At 39.2% G+C, this 16,408-nt stretch overlaps 1 protein-coding gene across 1 annotated transcript; it reads left to right on the top strand.

The window, feature by feature from the left end:
- Positions 1-3,166: 3,166 nt before the first annotated feature.
- Positions 3,167-5,131, top strand: LOC104161407 (interleukin-8-like). Its single transcript, XM_009699840.1, has 4 exons — positions 3,167-3,296; positions 3,477-3,612; positions 4,408-4,491; positions 5,101-5,131. The coding sequence occupies exons 1-4, from the start codon at positions 3,233-3,235 to the stop codon at positions 5,129-5,131; spliced, it is 315 nt and encodes a 104-aa protein (XP_009698142.1). The 5' UTR covers positions 3,167-3,232.
- Positions 5,132-16,408: the final 11,277 nt, after the last annotated feature.

Below are 16,408 nucleotides of genomic sequence, written 5' to 3' on the forward strand. Positions count from 1 at the left end.
ACCAAATATTCTTTAAAAAAAAACCAAACACCAGGAGTTGTCACATTCACTGACTCAGCTATTTCTAAATGATCTTTTACATGTTTGGATCTAAAATTCCAGGCATGAGGCAGTATTTCTAATGATACCAGTGAGCAATCATTGAGGGAGATGAGAACAGAGCAGTGCAAGGGGTTCCCCAGGGGAAAGAAATCCCCCACTGCTCATGGGAGCACAAGGAAATGTAAAGTTCCAGGTCACTCGCAGGTCAGGGAAAGTTGGGGAGAAGCATACAAAAAATTATCTGAGAAACTCACATTTTTTCACTCGGGTGCCTCAAGCTCTCTCTTGCCCTTTGCTATGCCATAGCATAACTGATGAGAAAGCATTGATTAGTGGAATTAGAGAATTTTGTGCCTGTAGTAGTACGTACAGATTGATTCAAACTAATCTAGCATCTAGCACGTACCAGTTTGCCATGCGTTGACAGGGACGCCTGTACCACACATCAATGTCAAAAGTTGGATGCAGGATAGTCTGCATTCCTGTGTGTCGTATATTGCTGATAAGTCTGTAATTTCTCAGAAATCTTATCACCTAGTAGGTGTTAAGGCACTCTTATGCCAAGAAAATTGAAGCTACTCAGTAACTATATTTATGACCCTTATGACAAAAAAAGTGTTTATTCAGCTGGAGGCTACCAGATATTTTTTACGATACTCATATTTAAGGCTTAGAAATTATTCTCTTCAGTCAGAGGCTGTATGCATTAGCAATTCAGCAGCTTTTAATTCACCTGCCTCATGACTTCAAAACAAGGTCCTTTTTAAATAAATTGAAACAGCAGCTCCTCTCTTTTGCCCAAATCACAAGAGTTTACAATAAAACATGTGATCATTTATGGTTCATCCTTTCAGACTTCTCTCTGTAACCACAAAAGGAATTTTATCTTTGTTGACTACGGGTTTTTTGTAGGCCAAGTCTTCTGCTCACTCTCTCTTAAATTACAACTCAAAACACAGGCAACAAAACTCTACTCAGTTGTTCGCATTGCTCCATATCAAGATTTGCTATACCATAACCATTATGTCATCCATGATAGGTGTAAGACGCCTAAGCCCTTTCTTTATATTTGAGTAGTAACGTACAAGAGTCAAAACCATCTTATCTGTTTGGATCAAGAAATCAGAAATAATGCTTAAAATACAACAGGTAGTAGTTTTCATGCAAAGAAAACAAAGGATAACACCTTCATTGCATATACAGTACAGAAGCAACAATTTTATCTTTGAGTTAATGAAAATCATTAATGAAATTAAAGATGCAGAACAGTTTCCTGGGTTTATTTGAAAAAGAGGTCTACAATCCTCAGGCAATGCAAATCATACTTCCATTTTCTCCTTGTATGCAGGCCAGAAGACATTGCCATTGATATTCTAGTTTGCATTTCTGTAAACAGTTTGCTGTGCACGGAAATAGTGTGTTAGGGGAAATAAAAAGTCCAGAGATAGGAATGAAGAACCCAGTCTATTCTGCTATCAAGCAACAGGATGACATTTTGTAAAAGGAGATCAACACGGAGATGTGATAAAGGTCTACAGAATTATGAAGGACCTGGAAATCAGGGATAAAGATCAATAACTACTTCTTGTTTTCCCATAAAAGAACCAGGACGCACCAAATGAAACCAGTGGGAGACTACTAGGGATAAGTCTCAAACACACTTGATCTTTTCGTACATATTTCTAAACATCTGCTGATGGCTGTGGTTGAAGAGAGGATACTCACTAGGCATACGTCTGGTTTGACACAGAAGGGCTGTAATTAAGCACTTATGTGTTCACATGAGCTAATCCACCTATGTTCACTGCAAGCTGAAAATTTACAGGAAAAATAGGTGCTTAATTCCATATCTACATATCTTATTAGGCTATTATTCAGAACACATCCTCTAAGACTATTTATAAACTTCATTGTGTAAGACTACAGACACTGACATATACAGTAATATTAAGTGGAATTCAGTCTGGCACACATTAATCTCTGTGTCCTTCATGATGAGTCAGAGAAAAATAAACCTATATTAATTCATATCTGGTCCTATGCTTTGTTCCTTTGACTGTCTCCATTACCTCGCAGAAGAACAATAACGGGATTCCTTAATGTTTAACCCCCAAAAGTCCCACTTGTGTTTTAGTATTATTTTCTGTCATTAATAAAAATGGTTGTACATCTCTGACTGTATCTGAATAATCCTCCTTCATGATCGCATCTTCACCTTTCCTTTACTTTTATCATAATCAGAAGAAAATTTCTCTTTACAGGGTCCAATTTAAATTTGCAAAAGTGTCTCAATTTATTTCAGAACCAGAAGCCTGCAGCAGCTTTTAGAATATTCCTCTGCCCAAATTCAAAGCAGCCAACAGTGAAGAAGTTCTGGTTTCAGAAAAAGCAGTCATCCTCAAAAAAAAAAATAAAATCCACCAGATTAGGCAAAGCAATTCATCGTATCATAATAATATATTCCGTATGTTCTCAATAGTATGACAAAGTCAGTCTGGATTCTGTTGCTTATTTGAGTGATGTTAGATTTTAATGTATCAAAAAGTACTGTAAGTATTTCTGCAGAAGTTATCCCAGCATATAAAGAAAGATTTTTTTAAATGAAATTGCATATAAGGACAAGGGGAGCTCATTAAAACCCAGTTCTAGTACCTATCATTTCTACAAAGTATTAGCTCCTACTTCTATTGTGTCTTAAAGTGAAAAAAACCCCAAAGCCCAAAGACACATAGATGGAAAGTCACAGATCAAATGCTTTCCACCAGAAGTGGAAAGTCACACAGAGTAACATAATAATAACATCAAAATTATGAAGCTGCAGAAGAAAACAATCACAAGAAACAGAGTATTACAAAGCCCCTGTAGATTCCACAAATCTAAGTACAGGGCAATTTTGTACATATTCCATGTTTTTACATTTCTTTAATTAACGTTCTCTGTTAATGAAAAGCAATTTCATGGTCATCTAGGGAAAGGGGTTTACCCACTCACCTGTGACTCATTTCACAGTTGCATCTTACTGGTTTGGAGTTTCCACTGGTATGACCCACCTGTGATGGCGGGGTGCACAGGGCAGTATATAAGCACGACAGGTCCCAGAGCACAGGCACTGGCCACCCTTGGGGCTACTGGAGCTCATCTCACTGCAGAACCAGACCCAGGACACACAAGGAAGAAACACTCCTGCATCATGATGGGCAAGGCTATGGCTGCTGTCCTGACTCTTCTCCTGATCTCGGCGGTTGGAACAAAAGGTAAAGAAATCCTTCTGAAAGCTCTCCGAACTAACTGCTAGTGTAAATGCTGACAGGGGAGCTACTATGCTGTCTTGCAAGTGCAGCAAATAACTATTCTAATACTGTAAGCAAAAAGAACATGTTGTGTTTTCTGTCAAAACAGTGAAACAATCCACTTCTTTTTTTCTTGTTTTACAGGGAAGGCCCTGCCACGCTCAGCGATTGAACTCCGCTGCCAGTGCATAGACACCCATTCCAAGTTCATCCATCCCAAGTTCATTCATAATGTGAACCTCATCCCCAGTGGACCTCACTGCAAGAATGTTGAAGTCATGTAAGTGCTTTTGCAAAATCCTCCTGATTACTTAACGAGAAGGAAACAGATTTTACATTAAGGATGATGTAAGTGTTCTCTGAATGATGTATCAAGCCAGCAGGCGCAGCTACTCAGAATGCAGAACAGTAACGCTTGTTGCTCTCACAAATGGTATGCTACGTGTTATAAGCTGCATGTTGGTTTTGCCAACCTCTGCTTTTTAAACACCCATGCAATATTTCAACCTAAACCCGCAGTCATCAGACAGCAAATAATTTTCTAAAACTCTGAATTCCACTAGCATATGAAAAGAGAATTAAACTCAAAGCCATGCTAAGCAAGTGATGAAAACATGAATTTGAAGGGCTAGGTCAAAAATACAATCACACTTCTATTTAAGTCAATAAAAAAACTACCATTAGCATACAAATCTCATAACCCAGTCACAATTCCAGAGTGCTTACTGTAACAAAATGCCTACAGACTGGGCAGTGCAGTTTCTGAATCCAGATGGAAAGATTTAGCCCTTCAGTTAAATACCATCACAAATAAAAAGCAAGATGGGGGAAAAAAAGGCAATTTTGAAAAGACTGAGAGTCCTGCAAATGATTTAATGCATTCAAACAAGCAGATATGAGAAGATATGAAACCATTTTTAAAAAAATAAAACCTTTATGCTAGGCTGCAGCCTCAACTGATACAGCTTAAAGTAAAGGAGAACAGGTGAGTCTAGAATGATGTTATGAGAGAAAAGGGAAATTGCCTTGGAATTCACTAAGTAGACCTTTTCCCTTCCTTTTTTGTCTGTTGCAGAGCTACCCTGACAGACGGCAGAGAAGTGTGCCTGGAGCCCACTGCTCCCTGGGTGAAGCTGATCATCAAGGCAATTCTGGACAAGTGAGTCATTTGTTCTCAATGAGCATGGCTTTTCAAAAACCTGCACTTTAAACGAGCGAGCGAACATGTGCAGCATAAAATGTTCAGGAATTCTGTCTCATCAGGCAGTTACTACCGTTTGTGTTCACTAACTGGGACAAACACTGCGATTGCTTTGAGCTTTAATTATAGCGTTAGGTTCAATCCTTTACTGTGCCACACACCCCATGTGAATGTTAGCCACATCTCTTGTAAGGCACAAGCGTATTGAAAACGTGCAGCTCCAGCATTCAGGAAATCCAGCCATTAACCAACCGGTTTTCTCTTGCTTGCAGTGGTAGAAAGCAACAATTACTTTTTCAAAACTAATGGCATTTAGATGAGCGGGGGAAAACTCAGGCCCAAGAGGTGTCAAGTGAAGCATCAAACTATAGAAGCCCGCAGTTACTGAGTGCTTGTGAAAAGGTCACAAAGTACCAGTGTCCCTTAGGTTCAGCAACAGCTTTTAAGGGGCTTGGACACAGAAGCACAAACCCTTAGTGGTGGATTTCATCTGATTCCAGCGAGTGATACCTGTTCCATGGACAAGTTCTAATTGACTCCTTTTCCATTTTCTTTCTTCCTTTCTAGGGCAAATGCCAAACCTGACATGGTGTCCTAAGATGAAGAAGAAAAATGTCCTAACTCTTCCAGGAAGGCAAAAATGTGAGAGATGCTCATCCAGCTTGTGGCAGCTTACCTCCTCCTACCTCCTACATTCGCACTCCTAACAGCATCTAGAGAGCATGGATTCCCTAGTTTTGGAGTTAGTTGACAACAGTACTCTAAGTCTTTAAAAGAGGTCTCATTATGTTGGAAAGAAACCACTGACACCAGAAAAAGTTGGCAGAAAAAATGGCTTGTGAAGGGAGATGGAGACAATTCTGGGGTCATTTTTGCTAAAGACAGCTGGATCAGTGCAGTGGACTCTCAGCAGAGCTTTCACTAAATGACAGCTTCCCTTTCTGCTAACGGTTTGGGAAAAGACCAGTGACTCCTTCTCTCCAGAAAAGCACAGATAGGTAGCATCAACCGTACCTAGGTTGCTGCCACTCAGAGTGGGCTACTGACTGGAAGAGGGGAACTTGCAAAATTAAGAAGCCAAAATTCTGATACATTGGTTTTTGTCCAATCATTTTCAAGATATTTATTGTGAATTAGTGTTGTGAAGGTATAAACATATTTTAATGACATCTTTTGGTTAGAAAAAAGCACTTTATATATTCATTTTTATTTATATATTTAAAAATTATTTATTTTTGTATATTTATTTACTTTTGCAAAAGAATGTAGTTGCTCTTCAGTATTTATTTATGGGAAATATTTATGTTTATGTACCTAATAAATGCTTGTTGAAATGTTTTCCTTTCAATATTGAGTGTTATTAATTTCCTTATTGTAATACAGAACTGAAAGAGGATACATTTTCTTTCATTTTGTATCACATCATAATGGGTTCTCAGAGGGGCGAGTGGTGGGTGCAGCTCATTACAACAGCCAATTCTTCCCTCTGGTGAGTGCAGATGGTTTCTAAGAGGAGGAATTATAAAAATTATTTATTTTCTTCCTCTTTTCTTGCCAGACTCAGAGGTCCGGGTGATAAAATTCACAGACAGAAAGCCATGAACAAAGAATGGTTAGTCACAGAAATTCCAAGGCCGTAGCAGTGGTGGTGCTCAGACAGCATGTCAGCTGAGAATCTGGCACCGAACAAGGTTTTTCATTAACTTAAATGAGCAGGGAAATCTCATAAACATTAAGGAAGTCACTGAGCATCCTCCCTAATTCCAGTGAGGAAGGAGGACTACATCACGAGAAACCCTAAGCAATAGAGCTCTGTCTGTACCTCTGCCTGTGACACAGCAATTTACAGAGGGATGGCTGGAATACAGGCAGTGAACCCTTGAGAAAATGGGAAAGTCGAGCAAATGTTTTGATATTTGTTTTGCTTCCGTCTTTTCCAGTAAGGAGCCACTCCATATTCTGCACAAACAGCTCATGGTGCAAGATTAAAAGGGAGTTTCTGGTACTGTTTGAGCAAGCTCTTGTGCAAGATGACAACTATTCCAACCACACTTTGCTCCCTGTCCCCATCTCTGCCCCTGTCCCACAGCACTGCACTACAGAGCCTGCTAGAGCTCATCCTTAGAATGTAAAGGGACAAAGTTTCTCAAGGGGACAGGTTTTGTTCAGATTTGGCTTACAACACTAAACCTTCCTGTTTTCTGAGTAATTTTTACAAGCTGGCTTCTTTCCGAGATCTAATTTGGAGGCAAGCACTTCAGAAATATCAGCCAAGAACAGGGAGAGGTGGGGAAGAACCACTTTATATGCACACCCATAGAAGAAGGGGTGTATCCTAAAGGACTGGCCCCAGTTCTAGTGCTATACAGGTACTCACAGTAAGTGCTGTCACCAGCAAAATCCCAGTCAAGTTATCGGGAGCTCAATCACGGCCGAGGAAGGCCTCTTCTCATAAATTCTTCAGTCGAAAACATTAGCAATGGCTGCGCTCCCAGGACACCAGGTAGGGCATCTGCACAGTGGCTGAACCATATCCCTTCTTTCTCCATAGGTTATCACTTATCGGTGAGACATGACTCAGAGGCTGGCTAGAAATTATAAAATATTGCATTTCTGTTCTGTGTGCCCTCACAGGATACTTTTCTTAAGAACACAACAACAATGCTCACGCTTCCAAAACCACATTTCAGTGCTCTCAGAGGCTGCCAAAAGAAGCACTGCAGCTCTTCTGACTTGATGACCACCTTTGTCAAACGTGGACTGTTCTACCGTGTTTTTTCTGCTTTGCCAATACTGTCTCTCCAAAGCTGAAGTTGGACTCCACAAAATTACTAATTCTCCTGGCAAAATATTTTTACATTGAGACGTTTAACAATTAAAGCAGTTATGAACTAGTTAACAATCTTAGCTAACATATCCAAAGTGTTGTCCTGCTCCCCAGTGAGCAAAAGCTAAACCCTACGCATGTCCAGGATAAACTGCCATTGCCCCTACATACAATAACAAGGCTCTCATTTGGCAGGCTCCTTTTCAAAACCCAATTGCTTTCTTAATTTTAGTAAAGTACTGAAAGCCACAAGGACAACACATTTTATCAGATCACAATTTGGTCCAGTTTCTTTCCTTGAGATGACCTTTTTTTCACCTCACAAAAATAAGAATATCCAATATCCCAATGACTAAACCATACACACTCTAGAAAGAGATTCCTGAGAAATATTTGAGAGGTTTCACTTGTGGCATGTGCTTATCTTCTGTGTTAAACACCTATGACTATTCTAGAGGTTAGAAAGAAAAACAAGTAACTTCCTAAGTGCTTATTTTAATCAGGTGTTATTATAACTCTTATTGTCAGATACTTTTGATTTTCATATTCTGAACAAACAGAATTTTCAGAAGAGCTTAAGTGGCTTAGATGACAATGCCTCATTCATTTTAAGCCCATTTCCTGTTCCATGACTGGAGAAGCTTTTCAGTGCAGCATTAAGCATCTACGTCCCTTTACCAAGTTGATAATGACAAAATCCGTTCAGAGAACAATAGAAACTAGTTATGTCTTGTCTTTATAAGACACTGGCTAAATAACTTCATTAGAGTCATATCAAAATGTTGTCCATAAGACTGGGATGAAAAGTTCCCGTAATTATGTTGGGTAAAGGTTTTTGCACAAGGCATTTAAACTTAATGTCAAGAGCTGAAGAGAAATCCTACATTCAGAGAGGGGGGAAAAAAAGTCTCTTTATTTTGGGTTGGGAGGGAGCCTGGTAATGCTGTATTGGTTTCCAAGTGCAAGCTCAGCATTGTTGCATAAAATCAATATCTCCTGAAGAAGAGCAAACAGAAAGTGATGGACAATAATCACCATTTCAAGAAATAATTAAAAATATACAGCAGCAGAAGTAAGTTAGGGAATTCTGAAGTGCCACTGAACGGGCTGCACAGAGATTTGGATTTCTTACGCAACACTCTCAGGTATTGGGAAACCTGCGTGTACAGAGCCAGACGTTGAGCTGAAGCGCACTTGTTCTGCACTCAGGCTGCTGGGAGTGCACCTTTCTAATACAAAACCTGATGGGAAATAGAGCCAGAGCAGGATGTCTGTCAAGAAGAAAACTTCTGCTTAGCAATGGATGGCAAATCTGTTGCTGTTGCTTTGGTTCTCTATCTGGTCTTAACAGCGAGGTCAGAAGGTAAATAAATAATTTCTTAAAACTGACATAACCAATGGATAAATATACATATGCAAATGCAAGTAGGCCTACGCTATGTTAATGTTGACTTTTTGCAAGAGATATGCATCTTCAATAAATTGTCACTAAAAAATAAAAAGTATCATTTGTATTTCCATCTGTTAGGATGCTGTGGCTGTTTCTGGGAGTAAAATATGCTTCTATCAGGAAATTAGTTTATTCCTAGGCCATAATATTTGCCTAACGCTAGATTTTAAGAAATGTTTGAATTAAGACAGGACTTTGTTTCTAGAGGTGTCCATGCATCTCTTTTCCAAATGACAACTTTTTCCTATTTGTATTTTTATTCTTTGTAGGCAGGTTGATGACAGTGCTTCCTCAAAGCAAGAATTACACAATTTGCAGAAGAGAATAAAGATTATGAGCAGATGATCATGGCAGAAACTAGTAAACAATATGTGGACATAGTTAATGACGTCAACCTACTTTGTTCAAGTGATGCAATTTAGGCGTAGAATCTAGCCAGGCACAAATGCACTATGAAAACCTCAAAGTATTTTCACTTAGAGATACAAGTCTAACTTTAAATGCATCTGCATATCAGTTCTGAAAACGTAACTGCTGCTGTTGTGCAGATGCAGCTAATTTTACCTCAAAGTCTTCAGCAAATCAGAGTTCCTGAGTAACAAGAATAAGGCTGACAGAAGGGAATACTTCTTGCTTCATAGGAGCAAACAATGAGACTGTTCATTTACCTAGACATAACTTCTTTTTGTTCTACAGGTAATGCCCTGGCAAAGACAGAGGAAAAAGGCTCCCAAGGCTCCCAATACCTGTGCCTAAGCACTCACTCCAAGTTCAACCCTCTCAAGGCTATTCAGAATGTGAGATTAAGCCAAAGAGGACCTCGCTACAAAAATGTGGAAATTGTGAGCACTTTTGCAAAATAGCATCTTGCTTTCAATAGGAGGAAGTGACTTGGCATTTCGCACCCCAGTTACTTATTCACTTTGGGTGGAATTATATATCCCTTGCAAAGCCTCATAGACACTAAGTATAAGATATTAGGCCTTCTATCCAAAGGAATGAGCTAATTTCCTGCCAACGTTACAAGACACTTGCAGACACTATTTTAAAAGTCCCTCTATGCTAGTATCTTCATTATGATCAACATCAGAGGAGAGAATTAGATCCCTATAACACATCAGGACATGATTAATAATTTAAGACAATGAAGAATCAATCAAAGATACAATCTTGCTCCCCTTGACATGAATTCAAATAATTTCCACTAACTTGGTCTGCATTTGGCAACGTTTGAAATGCCGTGAGTTATTCTCTATGTCAGAATTGCATATTGAGCATTTTCCTGTGCGAGGTGTGTGGAACTTAAATTGTAAAATCCATGTGAGTACAAAGTAAAAGATGTGGTAATCTTCATTTAAAATCACATCAGGAACTATTCACGTGAATTGGATCAATGCATCCATGTAAACAGAAGGGAGCTCCTTATGCTTGCACCATGGTCTCATAAGCAAGTAATACTTGCACGATCATACCCTCTCTGCAGCATTGTGTGTCATCCACTTCCACCCCACTAGTAATTGGTGATTTCAGCCAGTTTTGATTAAAAAAAATAAAAGTTTCCAAGATCATTAAGTTCCTGAAAAGTCTGCTAAACTATGACCAGATAGAGAACAGAAACACAATAAAAAATTTATCAGGCTCATTAAAAAGATTGCATCATAAGCACCTATATTGACATCATTCATGAAGAAAATAAAAAAATTAAATGCCCAAGCATTGAAAAAGTATAGGAAAACAATTTTTCCCTAGTTCTCTCTGAAATGCTAGCTGGAAAATATCAAAGAAGTTTAATAAACAAAAATTCACACCATGTCCTCCAGTTACTTAATCGACACATAGCTAAGATAAATTTCAAAACATTAGGAGAGTGAAATAGCCTTAAATTCTTTGTTTCTTTCTTGCCAGAGCTATACTGAAAGGTGGCAGACGTGTGTTTGGAACCCGCTGCTCCCTGGGTCCGGCTCGCTGTTAATTCTATTTTGGCCAAGCAAGTTGTTTTCTTTACTAGAACAGCTTCAGTTGAAAGCTATTTTTAGAAGGCATATTTTAATTTCTTGGCACGAAAATGTTCACCCTCTTCAGGCATTAGTAATTCCGCCCAACAGTTCTCTCTAAATCTACATTTCTAAATGCCTGAGGATTAAAATAGTTTCCTAGCTTTGATACCTTCCCTGTGTGTTAAGCCACCCAAAAGGCCACAGGTATGATGCACCTAAACATCTGCAGAGAGACAGCACAGGCTGGGTGCATGTTTGACACTTCCAAAAATCAGGCTTTAAAAGACTCGCTTCCTCTTTCTGGGTATAACTCAGATGTTCAGAGGGCATTTCTAAGCTTATTAGCTTTCACTGTTGTAAATGGGGACAATCAGGTCCCTGCTTTGCAGAATTTGGGCATGGGCATATGGAAGTCCTTTCTGTAGGAGCAGTACTTGTGTAAACACAGGACTTCTTTGTCTTTTTTTTTGTCTTTTATGTCGATTGGTTGATACAGTAAAAATAGGTCATTAACAACTTGTGAGCACCTGTTGCTCTCCCTGTATATTGTATTAATGGTAATTGTTTCTTTAATAATTTTCTGAATTCACTTTATACTTCATCTAATTACAGGGCCAGAGACAATATTAAGTCACTAATCAAAGAAAAGTCAAGGAAAAATATACCTTGGAGTTTTTCAAGGATATGAAATGAGAGGAAACAGTTGCTGATGAGAATATCAGACCACCCTTCTGCTACATTACTACACTTGATTATTTAGAGATACTAAATTACCTGCATTATTGCTGAAGTGACATTTATTGGCTGTAGTTTCCTCTTATAGATAGGAAGATGCAGGCAGACACACATGTATGCATATATATAAAAAGAAGTTTAGAAGTCATATTTCTGAAGAAAAGAACACATTATTTATTTTAATATAAAGGGAATTTTTTGCAATTTTTTTCTCTCACATTAGTCTACCTGATACTATAATAGACCACATTTTTGCTTTGCAAAAGGATTTTGCAGCTTACGTATTTATTACGTTAAATGTTACTGTTCAATGGTTCCAGGACACTGCTTGTAAGACTAAACATTGGTTGAAGGTGTTAATTCCCATTGCATTTATTGCTAATTTCTTCCTACAATCAAAAAGGGTGTTAAAGATGTTTTCTTTTAATGATTTGCTACACGTTGTTTATGCCTGGCAATATAAATCTAGTTTCCGAGGACAGAAAGTGCTGAAGTGCAGATTCTAGCAGCAATCACCAGACCAGAGATAGGTGGTCAGAGCAATGGAGGACTGCAGGCAAAAATATCACGACTGCCCTGTGGAGTTTGATCTTCTGAGCCCCAGGGTGAGAGAGTGGGGTTTGGGGGGTAGCTGCAGGGGGACAGACAGAACAGCGGACTGCAGACAGACCCGCAGGAAACTCTCAGGACAGTCTCGCTCTTGGTAGGGACTGACCTCACTAGAACCCCTAACCAGAGCAAGTCTGGATTCAAATTTGAATTCATAAGCTGACTAAATACATTGATTGTTCCTTCCCACTGCTGCCCGCCCCCTTCCAAGTTTTAGCAAACAGTAAGATTTGACCTGTCCAGCAGCTTGAGATTCAATGGATGAGCAAGCTTATTTATATATAACAGCTTTTGTGCAAAACAGATCTCATTTATAATACTGAACGGTGCATTTTTATTCAAGATTCAGATGTCTACATTTTTGCCCTTCTTTCACAGGCAGGCCATCTACCTACATTCACCTGCATGCCACAGAGAAACTCTCCATCCCTACGCATACCCTGCCGTGACTGCACTGCCAGGAAGGGTTCAGGCTAACGTCTGCCAAGCTGCATTGGCTGTAGTTTAAGCCGGTGGTAAGATGACAGCACGTGACATTTATTTAAGAGTCAGAGATGAATGCACAACATATATTATGTCTACTGACCACTTCTAATTTAATCAAAAGTTCCTGGCACGAACTTCTCAAAACTTACCATGTGTTTCCTCATCCCACTTCTGTATCTTATTTCCACAGTCAGAAAATGCTTCCTGCTAAACTCATGAAAGGGAAATCCAACTCAAGCAACAAACGCAGCCTTCACAGAGCAGGTAAAAACCCAGCTGCTCGTCCCTAGCAATTCTCTAGTTGGACTTCGTAACTCCTCTGTTAATACCAGGCAGATCTATTTTATTTTTAATATGAATATTTGTTAATATTTGCTAACATTTTATGTTACTATTATAATGAATATTAATGTATCATTTCCTAATATTACTAGATACTTTATAATAATATTGTCAATGACTTCTCTTATTGAATTGGATCAAATGAAACATTTCATTTAACCCACAACAATTTTTTAACTGAAAGCTACAATATGGAATTGACTGTTTTTATTAAGAGCTGAAACATACATCATAAATAAATATGCATATATATATATACTTATACTGTTGTAACTATAAATACATAAATTAAAAGGCAAATCAACTAAAAAGCTGTACTGCTATTTTATGATCCCAGACAGATTCAGGAAAGTCCAGCACTTGCCATGAGCTGACTAAGGTAACATAACCGTCTACATTTAGACACTTACGTTTGAAAAAACATCACAAACTGACTTAAGCTTTTCTCCTTCCTTTGCTATCACTTCCTCATATAGCAAGTCAAAAACCAGATGTTTTGGAGACATTCTGCTTTTTATGTATCTGCGCTCTACGCTCTGCCTCACTGTAAACTTCCACAAGTGTTGGCACGACATTGTGCCCAGTTTCTGAGCGGCGGGAGCGATTATTTCCCAGCCCCTGTATTTGCCCCTTCTGGTCTCGGTAAGACAAGTGGAATGGCAGGTGAATGCCAAGGCCTTTGTGGGGAAAAGGAGGTGGTTTCAGAAGACCGAGTGGGATTTTTTCCCTGGTCAACAAGAGTAGTTGGCAGAGAGGACGTGCAGGAGATAGATAGTAGTTGACAGAGTTCACCTTGCACTGGCTGAACCCTCCTTCCAGTGAAAGCTTTGTCTCCTGGGCCTTTGGGGTCTTGTGTGCACAGCTTCTCAAGAGAGAGGTCTGAATTTGTCTAAAAGAAGACAGATGCTTCATTTTCTTACAGAGAGTAACTTCACCAGCCCAGAGGCTGGAGCATTCCTCTGGAACTGGGGTGACTCAAAACGGTAAGGGACTGAAGCCCGGCTCTCCTCCATCCCTCATGATGGTCTTGGTCACCAGAGCACACATGAATCCCTGTCACTGTGTCACCTTGTGTTTGGGTGTCCTTCGCCACATGCAAAGATTCTAACCAGTCCCAATCAAGTTTCCAAAAGATTCCCTTTTCACTTCTGTGTTCATTAGACAAGGCAATGAGTCATGAAAAAGAAAAAGCACCAGTTTCCATCGTGCAGCATGGAGAATACATCCTATACCCTGCCTTAAACCACAGGCAAGGGAGGTATTTACTTCCCTTTTCAGCAGTCTTTCAGCAATCAGACTATTGCATAACTCTTGTTTCATTTGTTACAAGCCTGCTTTTAACAGGGTTAAGCATGGAAGGTCTCTGCTTGCGGCAGTATCAGCTAACTCAGTAATGTTATCCTTCAAAAGGAGCAGCAATTCCATTTGCACAAGTCATCTCTGATGGCTGGCAGGAAAACACAGGCTGCCAAAATCAGAAAATGGATTTGGAGTTCCCATAGGCAGGGGCTAGGACGAGACCCTGGGAAAAGTGTTGAAGGGATGCAGGGAGAGCTTGGGCGAAGCACGGCACTCCCAGGAACACAGGTTAGGAGTGCCTGACTGTTGGGCTTGATCTCATATCTCAACATTTAATGCCACTATCATCTCTATTACACTCCCTTCACATAATCCTGATGAAACTGTGTAACATCAGAGAAAAAGCAGAGGTAGAGGAGATACTTTAGCTCTCAGAGAACATAGTGGATTTTTATTTCATTACAAACATCCTGCTCTTTTAGACAGAAACTTACTCTTAGCTCAGAGGCAGGGTTAATCATATAGGTGGAGTAGGCTCTTGGCTTCACTTTTGACCTGGGGAATTTCTGCAGATCTGTTACTGCCACACGCAGGAAATAGCTGAGTCTAGGGGTAAGGAGAACAAACAGTCATTGCTTTTATTTGGAGATTTCAGGGGGAATTTTCTTTTTTTGCCTCGGACATCAATGACATTCCAACACACACCAAAATTAGATAAAAAAGCTGCAAATAGTAACTGAGAAAAGTGAGATCCCTAATTAAATTTTAATTATCCTGTGTGTGTGTCCTGTGTGTGTGCACACATACGTAGAGACGGAGAGAAACAGAGAGAACCCAAAAGAAAAGAATCAGCAAATCCTTATTCCAAGTAAACTGGTTAAAGCTCCAACATCTACAATCTGACACCAGTGAAACCACCCTGTTAATTTAACATAACATATTCAACATAATAGAACATAAACAATGAAACATAACCTTCAGTTAAAAATTGTCTCCCTTTTCACATCTTCAGAGAACTAACTGTATTTTTCAGTAAAGCTCTCTAAGGCATACAGCTAAGGAGAAGCACCATTAGGAGTCAGAATCGGTATCTTGTGTTGAATCAATACTCAGTAAGAAGTAGGACAGACAAACTTGGTGATATCTTTTCTTGGGCCAGCTGACATAGTGATAGGAAACAGACTAATTTTCATCTCAAAGTTCCTTTTATCAAGTAAGTTAATGACAAATGGTACACAGTAAACCATAATAAATTATGGGCAAACTATTAAATTATGACTATAAATAAATTATAATGCTTTACATGCTAAAGATAACTGAGTTTTTACGAACGTCTCAGAGTCAGGGAGAAGTACCTCTATAAATCCTCAGTTCACAGAAACGTGAAGCTCTGAGGCTGGAAATGCCAAGCAGCAAAAGTTATCATGGTCAAAAGGACAATGTTTTTACGGCACCAAAACAGGATGGCTTCTCCTAATCACACGCACTGCAGATGGGTTAAAAAACCAAATCTTCATTCAAGCAACAGATCAGCATTTGAGCCCAAGTCTTCCCTTGAAATTGTCTCCCTCGCAAGGTAGTATCTCTACCAGCCACAGCAAATAAACACTCAGCATTCATGAACAAGGTTGTTTAACAGAAATGTCTATAGCAGCGCCATAATACTTAATGCTATTTGCCTTTGCTAAGACCTAGGGTTACGGTCACTGAAAAAGATCACAGAAAAGACTTATTAAAAATATCTAGACTTACAAAGGAAACAAAAGCAGTTGCGTTCAAATTTAGTTTGCATACAAAGCTTCTTCTGTTTATAGGTCATTGACATGTGTGACGTGAAAAATGCAGGCATGATTTTCAAAGCTATTCAGAATTTAATATCTGCTTCCTCCAGGAAGCTTTGAATACTGCAGCCTGAATTCCTTTAATGAACAGGTAGTACTAGAGATGAATTTATTTTGTAAGATGCCACTTGAACAGAAAAAAAGAAAATAACAAAAAATTAAAATCATTCATTAACATCAAAATAATGCTGAGGCAGAATCCTGACCCCAGTGAAAAAGCTTTTCTGCTTTTTTCTGCTGCCCAATTTCCAGTCCAGTAGCTTTAAATCAGATAAGTAGAAGCTATTGG

This window comes from Cariama cristata, unplaced genomic scaffold (genome assembly GCF_000690535.1).
Source record: "Cariama cristata isolate BGI_N322 unplaced genomic scaffold, ASM69053v1 scaffold1555, whole genome shotgun sequence".
Taxonomy (NCBI): Eukaryota; Metazoa; Chordata; class Aves; order Cariamiformes; family Cariamidae; genus Cariama; species Cariama cristata.